Source organism: Tiliqua scincoides, chromosome 4, assembly GCF_035046505.1.
Source record: "Tiliqua scincoides isolate rTilSci1 chromosome 4, rTilSci1.hap2, whole genome shotgun sequence".
Taxonomy (NCBI): domain Eukaryota; kingdom Metazoa; phylum Chordata; class Lepidosauria; order Squamata; family Scincidae; genus Tiliqua; species Tiliqua scincoides.
In genome coordinates this window covers 205,941,663-205,958,105 of record NC_089824.1, presented here as the reverse complement: position 1 = coordinate 205,958,105, position 16,443 = coordinate 205,941,663, and the positions used below count along the sequence as shown (strand labels likewise).

Below are 16,443 nucleotides of genomic sequence, written 5' to 3'. Positions count from 1 at the left end.
GGGATGATGGTGGGGGAATGAATAGTCTGATTTCATCTCTTTCTTCCTTTGACAGCTGGACCATTGATGGAAAATTGTAAGAGAGAGACTGTTGCTTTGCTAGGGATAGTAGTCTGTAGTAGCTTGAACCTTTGCCCAGAAGTGAGAGCCGCTCCAGGGATTATTTTCTTTCTTTCTTTCTTTCTTTCTTTCTTTCTTTCTTTCTTTCTTTCTTTCTTTCTTTCTTTCTTTCTTTCTTTCTTTCTTTCTTTCTTTCTTTCTTTCTTTCTTTCTTAGCGGTAATTGTAATGTGTTGTTACACATAGCTGTGCAGCAAAATAGTTGTTGGGTGGTAGGTTCAGGAGTGAAAATCAGACCATGCATAATCAATGAGCTGCCTCCAACTGGTCCCAGGTTCATTCCTCTGCATCTCTTTAGAGAAAAAGATTGGGTAGCATGTTTTAGGGGCCCAAGTGGGGTAAGACCTTAAGACTTGTTAGTGAGTTGGTTGCTGGTTTGGGGAACCAGAAGGAAGAGGCATGACCTAGGGTAGGCATGGATAAATTTCCAGTGGTGACAGTAAAGGTGGTTAGAGAGAAGTAGCATAGTCTATGACAGAGAAGAGGCAGGACACAAACCCCCACTGTAGGTCTGGAAGGTCAGAGGCAGGACACAGTACAACACTGGCTGGCCTGACATCAGGTTCAGCAAGGCAAGGCAGTCCACTGAGGCTCCTCTTTGTCTGGAACAGGGGTGTCCAAAGTTTTTGGCTGGAGGGCCACATCATCTCTCTGACACTGTGTCAGGGGCCAGGGAAAAAAAGAATTAATTTACATTTAAAATTTGAATAAATTTGCATAAGTTTACATAACTGAATATATTAAAGATGAACTTATATGAATGAATGAAGGTCTTGCAATAGCTCAAGGCCTATAAAAGGCCTTGCACAAAACAAGGCTGACCTTTCCTTTGCTGCCTTTGCTGCATCACAGACATGAAACAGCAAGCAGTGGAGGGAGCCCTCAAACCACAGCTCACGCGAGAAGTCAGACATTTGCCCTCACGTTGAGAGCAGTTGTGTTGGGCCAGTGCGGGCTCCAACAAATCTCCAGAGGGCCAGAGGCTCATTGGAGACTGGGGGTTCCCTGAGGGCTGCATTGAGAAGCTTCAAGGGCTGCATGTGACCCCAGGGCCGGGGTTTGGGCACCCCTGGTCTGGAAAATGAAGCATGAGGCAGCTATTATGTACAGTTAGCCAATCCCTTACTGGCCCTTCAGATCACCTTTTCCAGCTGAACTGATGAGCTGCAGTACAGCTTTTGGCCATTGTCTGGGCATTGCTTAAGAGAGCACCAAGGTCCAGACCAATTGTTCCCTCTGACTGGGTATCGGGCATCTTCACACTACTGGCATTCCCTGGCTGGCATTCCCTTGCTCCTCACATTTGTCATAGGAAAGGCCCATAAGAGCTGCTGCCAGTAAAACCTAGACATGGCATAGAGCAGCTTGTTATGTTCATATGCCATCATCACGCGGAAACTGTCCACAGAGCCAGGATGGTGTAGTGGTTCTGGGGTTTGGGCTCAGAGCTGGAAGATCCAGGTTCAAATCTTCAGTCAGCCACAAAGCTTCCTGGTTGACCTTGGGCCAGCCACCATCTGTCAGCCTCACCTACCTTATAGGGTTATTGTGAGGACAAAAGGAGGGAACCATGTACACCACCCTAAGCTCCCTGGAGAAAGGGCAGTATAAAAATGTGAAAAAAAAATGGGAAATACCCATGTGGTCAATCGCTCTACACATTACAGCTGCCAAAAGGAGGTACACTTTCCACTCCATTGCAACATTCCTCTAAATCCTCCTTTCTTCAAAGCTAAACATTTCCAATACTTGCCATTTTCCCTACAGGATTTGCCTTCTAAGCCCTTTGTATGTCCTCCTCTGAGTCCTTCGCAACAAGTAACAATCTCTACGTGAATGTCACTGGAACTGTGTCCTTGGTTACTTCCTTCTCTCCAAAAGTCCCTCCAAAGAGTCTGAGTGCAAAATTGTTCCAGCATGGTCCAGTGATTAGTGTCTTGACTAAGACTGGCACCCGAGGGTCAAATCTCTGCTGAGTCATGAAGCTCACAATGAGACAGTCCCCACTGGTCAGCCTTAACCTAACTCAGCTACCCTAAACTTCTTGGAGGAAGGGTGGGATTTAAAAAAAAAAAAAATCTGCCCTTGGCTTGTGACAGTCATCTTAAATAAATGCATGAACTCAGAACCAGGATTTCCTTGGGACAAAGTAAGAACAATGCTGACCTTGCAGAACAGACCAGTTCAACCACTGATACAACAGAGGAGGTTTAAATGGGTTGTTTGTTCTGGGGAAGCCAGTGATGCAGAAAATGTATTTAACAGCCAGACCTTTTTTCCTCTATGCAAATGATGGAAATGCAGTTGATGCAGGAGTCAATGCATGCTCCAGGCTTTGCACAATAACCCCAGAGGTCCTGTTTTAATGACAATAGCATAATGTAATGTACACGTGTAATCGATCTGGGAGAAGGGATCTTTTTTCCGTAGGGGATAACAACTTTGCTAAGCCCTCTTTTTAAAAAGCTTGTCTCTACATGAATGCTTCACCGCAGGGAAGGCAAAGCGCACAGCTTCCAAAGAGCAGCGCCCACTTAAAGTTTATAATATGAGAAGAATAGATGTTTGCCATTTGAACATATGGCTAGACGAGCACTTGCATAATAGACATGTACTGCAAGATGGCACAAAGCCTGCACTGAATTTAAAAAAAAGGGGGAAAGGTCTTTTAACATTTTTGCAGTGCTGGTTCTGGGCTATGGGAGGGTTTTCTTGCTTACTGTGGTCATCACAAAAATATCAGGTGCCGCTAATATTTGTGCAACTGCATTCTCCGCAGCAATTATAAAGGCAAAAATGGGGTGTCTGGGAGATGTATTTACTTAGTTACACAATTTTGAGTTCTTGGAAAATATAACAACTTGAGGGCATGTGATGTGCAATGAATGAGAAACCATGTGCAACAAAATTTATTTATTTATTCGATTTATATTCCGCTTTTCTCCCCCAAGGACACCCGAGGCGAAATGGGTGATTGTGTGGAAGGGCCACAAGACAGGCATTGCATGCTGAAGTCCAAGGTTCAGTCTCAGGCACCTCTGCTTACAAGGATCTTAGGTCATAATAGGTGTGGAGCAAGACCCCTGTCTCATACTGGAAGAGATGGTACTGGACTAGCTGGACCAACAGTCTGATGCAGTATAAGGCAGCATTATATATTCAGGGGCTGGACGCATAACTGAGTGTTCTCAGCACTGCCAGTCTCGTTCTTGACACATCTGTTTTTCCTTTTATTTCTAGAAGCAGCAGACCCGCTAACCAGGAATCATGTCAGTGAAACTAACATTTGTCTCCCCTTCCGGTGGGGGAAGAATCAGCAGGAGCTGCTCCTTTGCTGGATTCAGCAACACGCACAGCCGAAAGTTAGCGTAAGTTGCAATGACGATCAACAACAAATTCCTGTCCACCTTCCATTTCTCCGCCTTGTTTACGGGGAAACCAGACAAGGCATTGAAGTGCCAGGATCAAATTGCCTGTCGTTTAAAAAAGTAATTAAGCAGCAGCTGTTAGTCCTCCCCCATGCATTTGAAGTGGGGGAGTGGGGGTTCATGCAGCCTTCCATGCCATTTTTTGATGGCAATTCCCATCCTGAAGCTGTTTGTCCTCTAATGAAAAACGTACAGGTATGCAAACTTAGTACATAGGCTTATTTAACCACGTACAATAATAGTTGTTCAGTGGGTTGGCTAGAAACATAGGTGCTCCTGAGGAATGATTCATATTTTTCCTAAAACATGTCAGTGGGACAGTGGGATACTTGTCTTTCAGTCCTATAATGGCACTCCTACTGCTTTTCATGCGTCAGTGTATGAAGTCCCTTTCATGTGTACTGTGGCAGGAAAGAGGCAGGAGAGGAGACACATGGCTGCCACCAAAAACAGCAACCCTGCATTTCCTCCTCTACTTTTACCCAGTAACACTGCGCACCACAAAAGCAGTGAAGTGCCATCCCTGGGGCTGTGAGCTTCCTTGCCCCCTCCACTTCATTCATGGCTGAAAACTTGCAGAATGGTGATGTCATGCCAAGCTTTGTGTAGTACTAGATGTACTAGAAGGGGGGGAGGAGAGGAGCAGGAAACACAAGACTGCTGTTTTTGGCCATCTCCCATCATTCCTCATTCCAATGGAAGAAACAGAACCATTGCAAGTATTATGGCTATTCTGGAGTAATTTCAGACTCACAGCTCAGCCTGATACACGGTTGCTCAGAAGTTGATTCACGGCTCACGGCTTAACGCCAAAGAAGCATTCGCAGGTTTGCAACCTCAGTCTGTTAGACTCTTGGGATGAAAAACTGCATGTATGGCATTGTTAACACTCCGAGCCCGGTCCTGCTGACATATTTGTACTAGGCCTAAAAAAGCTCAAGCTGTACAGTGATCATCCCGTGTGAAAATCACAGCCGAGAAATGTTGTTCATTATACTTTTCTCTTTTTATTAGAGCAATAAAGAAAAAAATGGCTCAAAGAGCACTTACCCAAATACCGTATTTTTCGCTCCATAAGACGCACCTGACCATAAGACGCACCTAGTTTTTAGAGGAGGAAAACAGGAAAAAAAATATTCTGAACCAAATAGTGTAATAAAATATTTAATAAACTATAACAGAATAACATTTGAACCATGTAAAGTGAACAGCAGTCAACAGTGGCATTAAGAACCATTATCACTGTCATTAACAAATGGAGAGACTTAAAGGTTTGAGTACTCTAGTTTTCTGGAAACCCCAAGAACTCATCATCGCTAGAGTCAGAATTTATGAAGCTCACAAAAGCAGGTGCACACAAATAGGGGATCACATTATCTTTCTGCTACAATGATGTTCTGCCAAATTCCAATCCACTGGGCTTCGTGCCCGCTTAAGGCTGATCAGTCCCCCTTGTGCAACTCACCAGTGCAGCAAGCAAAAGTGAGTCCAGTTCTAGTCCACAGATGCCAAGTAAATCAGTCCCATCAATCAGAGTTGCCAAATCAGAGTCCAGAGCCAATAAGCCAAATTACAGTCCAAGGTCAGGTTCCAGGTAGGTTAGTCAAATCCGTCAGGGTATCCAAGTCCAATCACAATCCACAGTCAGATTCCAAATTCAATAAACCCAGTCAGTCTCCTCTCCAACCTACACTCCTTCAAAACCTTCAACTCCTCAGGTACTCCTTATATCCCTGAGGGCCCTATTGCCTTCCAGTGGCTGCAGCTGTGCAGCACACTCTGCTGGATGCCCAGGCCTTACCCTTAAAGGGGCCACTGCTGACACCACATCTACCTCCTCGCCAGTTCTTCCGTGATTCCAATACAAATGAACAAGTGGAAAGTCCAACCACAACTTGAATTCTCAAGAAAACAACAAACCTCTGGATTTATGGTGATTTACCTGGGGCTTGTGCAATAAGCAAACACTGGCATTCTGACCAAGGGGACAGTTTTCCTTTGTGATGGGGGGGGGCTTACATTCAGATGCTGGATGAGGTGAGTGAAAGCGCCCCTCCCCTGCTGTGTGAGTGTGTGTGTGGGGGGGCAGAGCATCTGTGTGTGTAAGAGAAGGGGGCAGCCTGTGTGTGTGAGAGAGGGGGGGAAAGTGTTTGTGTTGCAGAGAAGTTGTGATGCTCCAGGCTTGGGGTGGGGGGAAAGAGAGGCTGTGATGCTCCAGGCTTGGGAGGGGGAAGAGTCTGTGATGCTCTAGGCTTGGGGGGGGGAAGCAAGAGTCTGTGATGCTCCAGGCTTGGGGGGGGGGGAAGAGAGAAGCTGTGATGCTCCAGGCTTGGGGGGGAAGAGTCTGTGATGCTCCAGGCTTGGGGGGGAAAGAGAGAAGCTGGGATGCTCCAGGCTTGGGGGGGGGAGAGAGAGGCTGTGATGCTCCAGGCTTGGGGGGGGGAGAGAGAGGCTGTGATGCTCCAGGCTTTGGGGGGGGAGAGAGAGGCTGTGATGCTCCAGGTTTGGGGGGCGGAAGAGAGAAGCTGTGATGCTCCAGGCTTTGGGGGGAGAGAGGATGTGATGCTCCAGGCTTGGGGTGGGGGGAAAGAGAGGCTGTGATGCTCCAGGCTTGGGGGGGGAGAGAGAGGCTTTCCTGGGAGTAAGCCCTCCTGACTCTAATGGGACTTACGTCAGAGTAGGCATGCACAGGATTGGGCAGCGAGACTGCCACCCCACCCACGCTTTCCTGGGAGTGAGCCCCAGTGACTCTGAGACTTACTTCTGAGTAGACACGCAGGCTTGGGCTCCCTCCAGTGCTGCCACAGTCCGCGCGGGTGCTGAGGGAATGCAGGAGCCCCCCAGCCAGCTCAGCCTCTGACTGCCCGGGCAAGCCGAGCAGAGCGAGCGGGCGGGGAGCGGGGCCAGGGCTGGGGCGGAGTTTTTTTTTTTGTTTTTTTGCAGTATTCGCTCCATAAGACGCACACACTTTCCCCCCCACTTTTTGGGGCAGAAAAAGTGCGTCTTATAGAGCGAAAAATACGGTATTCACCCATCCTCTCACATACTGGACACATTCCTTCAATTTAAAAAACAATTTCAGCTAACATTTTCAGAAGTGCTGCAGGCAGTTGGGTGGAGCAGGGAGGGGGAGTTTGTTGCTCATCATGGACACCATTTAATAGGGCTTCCAGCCGGTGGCACCAAAACATCTGTTGCAGCCGCAGCAACCATGACTCTTCTGGAACAAGAGGTGACTCCTAAGAGAATGCAAGCTGACCTAGGGAAATAGTATTTGGCATGCTGGCCCCTTTCCTGCTCCTCACTTTCCTTTGTTGAGCAAGGAGCTGAATAGGGAAAAGCTATAAGACTATACAGAGGAAGCACACTTGGGTGAAACCTCCCTCCCTGGGGAACTTTAAACCCAGGGGTTCTTGTCTAGAATCCTTCACAATAGGCTGACCAGATGTCATAACCGCAAAAGAGCACAAGGCAACCCAAAATGTAGGACATCCAAAATTGTAGGACATGACCAAATAAAAGCTCTCATATTGATTTCATGCAGTTAATTTAAATCATGTATCACTTATTTAAATTATATTACATATAATTTATAATATAAGCAGGGTCAGGCCTGGTTAGTACTTGGATGGGAGACCACCTGGGAATATCAGGTGCTGTAGGCTTATACCATAGTCTTTCGAAACTGAAGGTTGCCAACCATTAATTTAAATTAAAATATATGCAGTTATGATCTATTACATGTAATTTATTACAAGAAGGCTGTGTGTTGCCTGCAGGGGCCTACTCACGGGGAAAAGGAGGACATTTAAGTTCTTTTCCAGGTCATGAGGCTAAAAAAAAGATGACATGCCCTGGAAAAAGAGGACGTCTGGTCACCCTGCATCTTCAGAACAAGAGATGTTACAATCCACTGAACCTCCCTGTTACCAGAGTCTTGGCAGACCACAGGTTAAAACAGAATCCATTTTTATTAAAAGTTTAAAGAACAACAGGGGAAGAAAGGTGGGTCAGAAGTGATCGCTGGGAGGACTTTGCACAACAGGCTGAAATGGAACAGAAACCCAGATTTATTCTAGCTAGACCTTTTTCCTAGCTGCATCACCTGCCGGAATGAATCTCCAGCTGTTTTCACTCGCTGTTCCACAAGTGGGTGAATCCCATGGATGCGTTCGCAGGTTGTTAGAAGGGAACTACCACAGCTTCCTGTGCATTGGGAGTTTTAACGTTTGCTGGAATGGTGTTGTGGCGCTCCCTAGTTTGAGGAGTGGAACAAAACAGACAGGGCTGTGAGCCAGTTGGCAGCACTTTCCAATTTTGGGAGAGGAAAAATCAACGAAACGCAGGGGCTTTATCACGGGGCCAGTTGTGGATGTTCCAGGGTAGTTACAAAAACCTACAATCAGATACTAATTAGATAATATCAGCAGGGCGCAAATAACAAATGTGTGTGCCATGGCTAGTGACAAGTCTGTAGTGCTGCTTTCACATCCTTCAATGGATATCATCTGTATATAGCTGTACTTGTTCCTCTGCTCAAATGTAGGGAATTGAATAGGGTTAGAAATAGACATGTATCTAAAACAATACATTTATTCCTGATAACAAAGGACTAGGGAATCAAAGACATTGAGCTCAGTTTGGGTAAACAAGCCTAGTATTGTAAGTGTGAATAGGATTTCATTCTTACAGGGCCCACTGAAGCTATTGGGCTTCCCAAAGCAGTGCTTAGCTCCACTGCTCCCTTACCTCGCACTTTCTTCCATGCGTACTCTTGAATCAAAGCAGGAAATGTGAGGTATGCTGGTTTTGCTCCCAGAGTGCTCTACATTTCCTCCTTGCCTTAAAAAGTTTGCACAAAGAACACCACCTTCCACTACCAGGCTCTTTTAAAGCTGGTGGAAGAAAGTGAGGGAGCCAGATTGCTGTGCTCTGAGGATTGGAACCCAGCAATCTCACTCCTTCCTCCACTCAGGCTCTCTATACAATGCAGGCTGGGAGCGTTCCCTGCATCCCCTGCCTTGATTAAAGAGCCATGTGGAGGGCCAGTAAGGAAGCTGGTTTCGTCCAATATGGCAGAGTGTGTGTGTATGTGTGTGTGTGTGTGGGGGGGGGGGAGGTAGTGGGTCTCTCCCTGATGCAGATAGGCTCATTTGCATCATGGATGGACTGGTCCTGCATTCCTGACATCCAAATGTTATTCCTGTCCTGTAAATTGAGAAGAGAGAGGACTTGACATGGACTAACCTCCAGAGCTAAAAGTTCTGGTATAAAATCTATATGCCTATGTCAACATAGCCAGTTTTGAGGGCACTACTGTGATACAAGGACATCTGCAAGAGGGATCTGAAGGCCTTAGGAGTGGACCTCAACAAGTGGGAAACCCTGGCCTCTGAGCGGCCCGCTTGGAGGCAGGCTGTGCAGCATGGCCTTTCCCAGTTTGAAGAGACACTTGGCCAAAAGTCTGAGGCAAAGAGGCAAAGAAGGAAGGCCCACAGCCAGGGAGACAGACCAGGAACAGACTGCACTTGCTCCCAGTGTGGAAGGGATTGTCACTCCCGAATTGGCCTTTTCAGCCACACTAGACGCTGTTCCAGAACCACCTTTCAGAGCACGATACCATAGTCTTTCGAGACTGAAGGTTGCCAACACTTGTCATAGAAACAAATAACTCATAAGAACATAAGAACAGCCCCACTGGATCAGGCCATAGGCCCATTTGGTCCAGCTTCCTGTATCTCACAGCAGCCCACCAAATGCCCCAGGGAGCACACCAGATAAGAGACCTCATTCTGGCGCCCTCCTTTGCATCTGGCATTCTGACATAGCCCATTTCTATAATCAGGAGGTTGTACATGCACATCATGGCTTGTAACCTGTAATGGATTTTTCCTCCAGAAACTTGTCCAATCCCCCTTTAGAGGTGTCCAGGCCAGACGCCATCACCACATCCTGTGGCAAGGGGTTCCACAGACCAGCCACATGCTGAGTAAAGAAATATTTTCTTTTGTCTGTTCTAACGCTCCCAACACTCAATTTTAGCGGATGTCCCCTGGTTCTGGTGTTATGTGAGAGTGTAAAGAGCATCTCTCTATCCATTCTGTCCATCCCCTGCATAATTTTGTATGTCTCAATCATGTCCCCCCTCAGGCGTCTCTTTTCTAGGCTGAAGAGTCCCAAATGCCGCAGCCTTTCCTCATAAGTAAGGTGCCCCAGCCCCGTAATCATCTTAGTCGCTCTCTTTTGCACCTTTTCCATTTCCACTATGTCTTTTTTGAGATGTAACTCATTTATCAAATGGCATAGGATTGGACTGTCAGGCTACCATCCAATACATATTTTCCTGGAAGTTATTCCCATTAAACTCAATTTTTCAACTTCTCAACTTCTGAATTTGTAAAGAGGAATCAGATGAACAACACAAGTCTATCCATGTCTATTCCGAAGTAAGTCCCATTGAGTTTAATGGGACTAACTTCCAGACAAATGTGTATATGATTAAATCCCAAGGCTTCACTCATATGCATATTAAATTGGGAGTAAGCCCCATTGAACCCAGTGAAAGTGACTTCCTTTCAAGAATCAGTCATAGAATTGTACTATAAAGCACAGAACATGTAGATTTGCAGGAAAAAAATGTAGTTTTTCAAGGCATCCCCTCCTAAGAGTAGCGAGAAACTTGTTAAACGAAAATACGCCTGAAATAAACCTGCAGTTTCTGAGACTTCTGTGGCTAATGATTGTAAGTAATCTGGCTTCAGTATTTTGACTTGAGAGCTTTCTACTTAGTGGCTTAGCCACTGAGACATTAAGAAATGGTTATGGACATTGCAACTTTTCAGGTGTTTGAGAGCATTTTAGTCATATCCTAGGCACAGTTGGGGCCATATCCAATTGAGAAGAAAGGGAAAAGGTAAGAGAAAGGACTAAGCAGCACTATTGCAATATCAGTGCATTTGAATGTTGTGTGTGAGTGTATTGTGCTATAAAAACGTACCATGAGAGAAATCTGAATGGGTGCATGTAAGATCTTGGGCTAGTCACTGAGACATGCAGGAGACAGTAAAGGGGGAATGGAACAGTAAAGGTATGGTACACACCCCAAAACACATCCATGAATGCACATGAGCTTCAAGTAGTCCACTTGGATCATATGAAGCTGACTTCTACTGGGTCAAATCAAGATCCATCTAGCCCAGTACTATCTACACTGACTGGCAGCAGCTCTCATAGCATCAGAGAGGGGTCTTTCCCAACTGTACATGCAGATACCAGAGATTGAACCTGGGATGCCTTTCATACGCCCTGCTGCTGAGTTATAGCCCGTCCCATTTCAAAACCCATGCAATATTACACGATCCAACTACTGACAAGGCATTTAAATGATATGCTGGTAAATTTAACCCTGCAAAGGGGAAAAAGAAATCAAGCAGTAAATTGAATAAACAGATTGGAGTTGAAGTTCATAGTGGGAGTTCTTTTAGGGAAAAATGGAACCAGGGAAAGGAGTCCAACAGCTGTTTCTCGGACCAAGGCACCTCCAGCAGGGTAAGAATGCTCTAAAGAAGTGTATTTACATTTCCCTGAAGGTTATTCAGTTACTTTCAGCTGTAAAGCATTTTGAAAAAAACAATCAGGTCTTTATATACTTTGGGGGGGGGGAATTGGTGTGATTGCAACATTCAAATACCATGTACCTAGGAAAGCAGCTTTGTTTGCAAGAGAATTAGGCTTCGGTTCTTCCAGAAAGCAGATGCTATTATTATTATTTATGATTTCTACATCAGTTTTAGGTAATGTTTGTTGTAAGAATGTCAAATTCAGTACATTTTGAACTTGAACTCCTTGTAGGATACAGGCTTCAATCCCACAGAGTCCTACTCATAAGAATAGCCCCACTGGATTAGGCCATAGGCTCATCTGGTCCAGCTTCCTGTATCTCACAGTGGCCCACCAAATGCCCCAGGGAGCACACCAGATAACAAGAGACCTGCATCCTGGTGCCCTCCCTTGCATCTGGCATTCTGACATAGCCCATTTCTATAATCAGGAGGTTGTACATGCACATCATGGCTTGTAGCCCGTAATGGATTTTTCCTCCAGAAACTTGTCCAATCCCCTTTTAAAGGCGTCCAGGCCAGATGCCATCACCACATCCTGTGTCAAGGAGTCCCACAGACCAACCACACGCTGAGTAAAGAAATATTTTCTTTTGTCTGTCCTAACCCTCCCAACACTCAATTTTAGTGGATGTCCCCTGGTTCTGGTGTTATGTGAGAGGGTAAAGAGCATCTCTCTATCCACTTTATCCTTCCCCTCTATAATTTTGTATGTCTCAATCATGTCCCCCCTGAGGCGCCTCTTTTCTAGGCTGAAGAGGCCCAAACGCCGTAGCCTTTCCTCATAAGGAAGGTGCCCCAGCCCAGTAATCATCTTAGTCGCTCTCTTTTGCACCTTTTCCATTTCCACTATGTCTTTTTTGAGATGTGGCGACCAGAACTGGACACAATACTGCAGGTGTGGCCTTACCATCGATTTGTACAACGGCATTATATTAGCCGTTTTGTTCTCAATAACTTTTGTAATAATCCCAAGCATAGAATTGACCTTCTTCACTGCCGCCGCACATTGGGTTGACACTTTCATCTATCTGTCCACCACCACCGCAAGATCTCTCTCCTGATCTGTCACAGACAGCTCAGAACCCATTAACCTATATGTGAAGTTTTGATTTTTTGCCCCAGAGGGCATGACTTTACACTTACTTACATTGAAACGCACCTGCCATTTTGCTGCCCATTCTGCCAGTTTGGAGAGATCCTTCTGGAGCTCCTCACAATCACGTCTGGTCTTCACCACTTGGAAAAGTTTGGTGTAGTCTGCAAACTTTGCCACCTCACTGCTCACCCCTGTCTCCAGGTCGTTTGTGAAGAGGTTGAAAAGCACCGGTCCCAGGACAGATCCTTGGAGCTGCTTTTCACCTCTCTCCATTATGAAAATTGCCCATTGACACCCACTCTCTGTTTCCTGGTCTTCAACCTGGTCTCAGTCCTTGAGAGGACCTGCCCTCTAATTCCCTGACTGTGGAGTTTTTTTCAGTTGCATACTTCAACCACTTGAAAATCAATAAAGTATGCTTGACACTGTGACTACAGGCTTTTATTTCTTGAATTTTTCTCTGCCTAAGGCTACTTTGTGAGTTCATGCCAGAGGTGAGATTTTAACTCAGGAAGTCCTGATTTGCAACTCAGCCTCTTAAGCCTGTCCAGTCCTTGAGATATGCTTGAGATATGCATGGGCATCAGTGTAACAATTGCCCTGCCACTATAGAAGCCTGCCCACCAATGGATGCACCATGGGTGCCATTGCAATGCTTGGAAAAGGCTGCATTGATATCGATTGGACCTCACTAGGACACCAGCACAATTCCACTGGTGGAGAGGCCGAAACAGGGAAGACATTGGGGTGTGATGCGGGAGGAGTATCCCAACTCTCTTTCAGAAAATAGACATACTCCCAATGCCAGAAGAATGGTGCATCAGCAACAGAGTTGGCATGAGTAGAAGTAATCTCATAAGGAACAGTAGGGGGAAACAGCAGATTGTATTTTTTGCCACCTTCCTGACCCTCTCGCTCTCCTACAATGGAGCAAAGGAAATATACTACATTGGCTGCCAATCACAGTGCATGAGCCCCAGTGCTAAAGTCCTTGCCAGGGAGACTGCAGCTTCGACTGTCAGATCCATGGCATGGGGCAGATCCAGTTCTCTGGGCAATCAAAGAGGAATCTTGGTGATGGGAACCGTGGTGAAAGTGCACTTGGCATAAAAAGGGAACACTTTGCACAGACAACTTCTTTTAGGCATTTTAGCTACAGGTTATTCCCAGATTCTATGGGAGTATTATTATTATTTCCAGATTCTATGATTCCATAAATCTTCAATTTAAGTACATGTCCCTGTTTGTGTTTGTGTATTATGAGAGGAGGAGATACAGAGTCTTCCCTGTCACTCTACTACCAAGTGGACTGTTCTGTCTTTCCCTCTTTTAAAAGCTGCACATCTTCATTTACGTATCTCTGTCAATGAACAGTGAGTTCCAGTGATGGAAGGAACTTTCCTATACAACTCACATATAGAGTTAAGAAAACATAGTGTGACTGTATATTTCCAACCCAATAAGCGGGAACCAGGAAAGCTGAGCCGCATTAAGTGACGGTGAGGTGGGGGAAGAGAATTATGCTGGGCCATTGTGGGAATTCCAAGACCCACAGACATGGGGCCAGGTAGTTGCTATGCAGAAGGGTCTGATGCAATCTGGCGCTGGTCCCAGTTTAATGACATGGTGTAGCAGTTCCACAGCTGGATAACTTGGATTTAGCTGGCAGCGACATGTGACAGGGCCTTCTTGGTAGTGGGGCCGACATTTTGGGAGTCACTCTGCATGGAGGCTGCTCCTAATGACAGCTTTGGGGGAAGTGTAAGATTTGGATTGGAGTTGTGAAATAGGGGGAAGAGGTCAGACCTCCTTTTCCACACTGTGGCCCCAGTTCAAATTCCCTCATTTTAAGACTATGGTTTAAAAAGAAAAATGATAGGGGTTCAAGTCACATCTAGTTTTGTCCTTAGGGGGAAATTGTCCAAATGTTCAAGGCATAGTCTGAGGACATGCGGTACAGCCTCGTTCCTGGAGCTAAGCAAGTGTAGTTAAAGATTAAAGATCCATTAAAGATCCATCTGAAATGTTGTGGTTCTTGAAAGACAGAACCTTCTTCAATTGTAAAAATCCCTATTGGGATTTAGTATTGCCTGCCTATGTAAACCGTCTTGAATTAAAGTCTGAGGAGAAATCTGACGACCAAGAAAGGCGGTATATAAATACCTGTATTATTATTATTATTATTAGTTCTTCTAAGCGTTTGGATGGCCACCTGAGAACACCATGTACACTGCCTTGACTTCTACAGTGGAATAAATAAGTTTAATCATTTTGTGCCTCAAATCTAATAATGCATATAGAGATTCAAAGGTGCCATAGCAGAGAAGGCATATAAAGATAAAAAAAAAATTTATAGCTTCTTGTTGTTCTGTTGATGCTAGAAACCTCAAAGATGAGATTGGTGAGTTAGAATGCATGGTAATAGCAGAGAACATAAAGTAGGACAGTGGTTCCCAAACTTTTAGCACTGGAACCCATTTTTTAAAATGACACACTATTGGGACCCACCTAGGTTTGAAGACTTAAAATCTAGAAAGAAATAATATTTTTACTTATTTACACATAATAATAACAGCCAGAAAAAGGATATTCCCAACATTTATCTCCCTATATTTGTTGTTGGCATCCTTCAGTCTCTGAAGACCATGGTATCACTCTCTGAATGGTGGCTCTGGAACAGAGTGTCCTCTCCAGTGCGTGAAGCTTGGGTAAAGTAGGTATGGAGGATAGGCTGCTACCCATGCAGCAAATCCCCCCTCTCCACATCGCTGAAATGGTCCAATGGAAAGGCAGAGGCCAATACGGTTGGTTCCAGTGGCGTCGCAGGAGTTGCCAGAACGTGACTGTGTTCAGCCATGAACTGCCTCAGGGACTCCGGCTCTGGATTTTGCCTCGAGGTTGATTCCTGAAGCCTTTTCCATAACTGGATGTAGCCACAAGGCAGTGGAGGTTTGGGATCAGAGTTTTCCTTCTCTCAGATGAGCTGCCTTCCCAGGCTGACTTGGTCCCATCTACCGGGTGGCTGTTTAGTCGCCTCTTATGTCAAGTACAGCCAAACTGAGGGCCTATTCTTATTCCCAGCCCCCAGGGGATGCCCTATATTTACAGGTTTGCAAATCTCAAGAGCTCTTTGCAGGGTAATTCTGGTTTTTGAAAAGCCTCAGGGCTTGAGGCAATTAGTTCTCTGACAGCCCAATCCTATCCACACTTTCCTGGGAGTAAGCCCCACTGACTCTAATGGAACTTACTTCTGAGTAGACATGCATAGGATTGGCCTGTGATCCTTCTATCACTTGTGTTTTCATTGAAGTCTCTGCTCTGCTGCTATAGAACCCACCAAAAATCAGGTCATGACCCACCAGTGGGTTCTGACCCACAGTTTGGGAACCACCTGAGTTGGAATATCAGAAATCTAGTGAATAGTGAACTCCTACTCATTCCTGGCCAACTGTATGTATATTTCAATTGACTATACAGCTAAGACTGCAAGCCTGAACATACTTACTTGGAAGAAAGTGCCATTGAAATCAGTTGATTTGCTTCTAGGTAGACATGGATAGGCTTGGGCTACAAAGGACCACCCTTGCAAAGTTTCATCATTTCTATCAGGTGTGCTTACTGCAGCATTTTGCTTTGGGGAGGAAGTCTGGTTGATTATAATGAGGGAGCAGATTGGCTTTAAGGAGAGGGGGCTACACCTAGACTGACTGTCTGCAAAATAAATGTAAGGTTAAAGGAGGGCGTTTAGAAAGCCAAGTACAAATGATCAAGTATTCCAGGAATATATAATAGGAAAAAGGAATAGGGAGGAGTCTAGCCAGGAATCTGTCAAAAAGAGACATTCAAAGACATCCTGGGGTTGCATTTACTCATCTTTTAGGTGAGCAATCCTCAGTAGTGCAATTGTTCTTGGTGTTTGCATAGCGAGTGCTGTGCTTTTAAAGGATATTTGCTGGATTTTGTCTTTTAATCCAAGTGGGATTTTGAATGGCTTTTAAATTAATGTAACTTGTTCTGTCCTGTGTTTAAAAGAGTTGATCTAGCAGGGAGGGCAAAAGTTTAAAGACCTTTCCTTTTGATCTTCTGGAGACAGAAGTAGGATGACTAAGTGCTTAAACAAAGAGTGAGAGAAGGAAAGCAGTGGGTTTCTTTTTGGCTTAAAGTGAAACCTCTAGGTG

The 16,443-nt window shown here is 45.3% G+C and overlaps 1 protein-coding gene across 1 annotated transcript in view; it reads left to right on the top strand.

The window, feature by feature from the left end:
- The window catches only part of RIPOR3 (RIPOR family member 3), a 115,236-nt gene that overhangs the window by 47,020 nt on the left and 51,773 nt on the right, over positions 1-16,443 (top strand). Inside the window, exon 3 of the mRNA XM_066624846.1 lies at positions 3,360-3,487. Coding sequence (XP_066480943.1) covers positions 3,387-3,487 — 101 coding nt within the window. The 5' untranslated portion in view covers positions 3,360-3,386. The remainder of the gene's footprint in view (positions 1-3,359; positions 3,488-16,443) is intronic.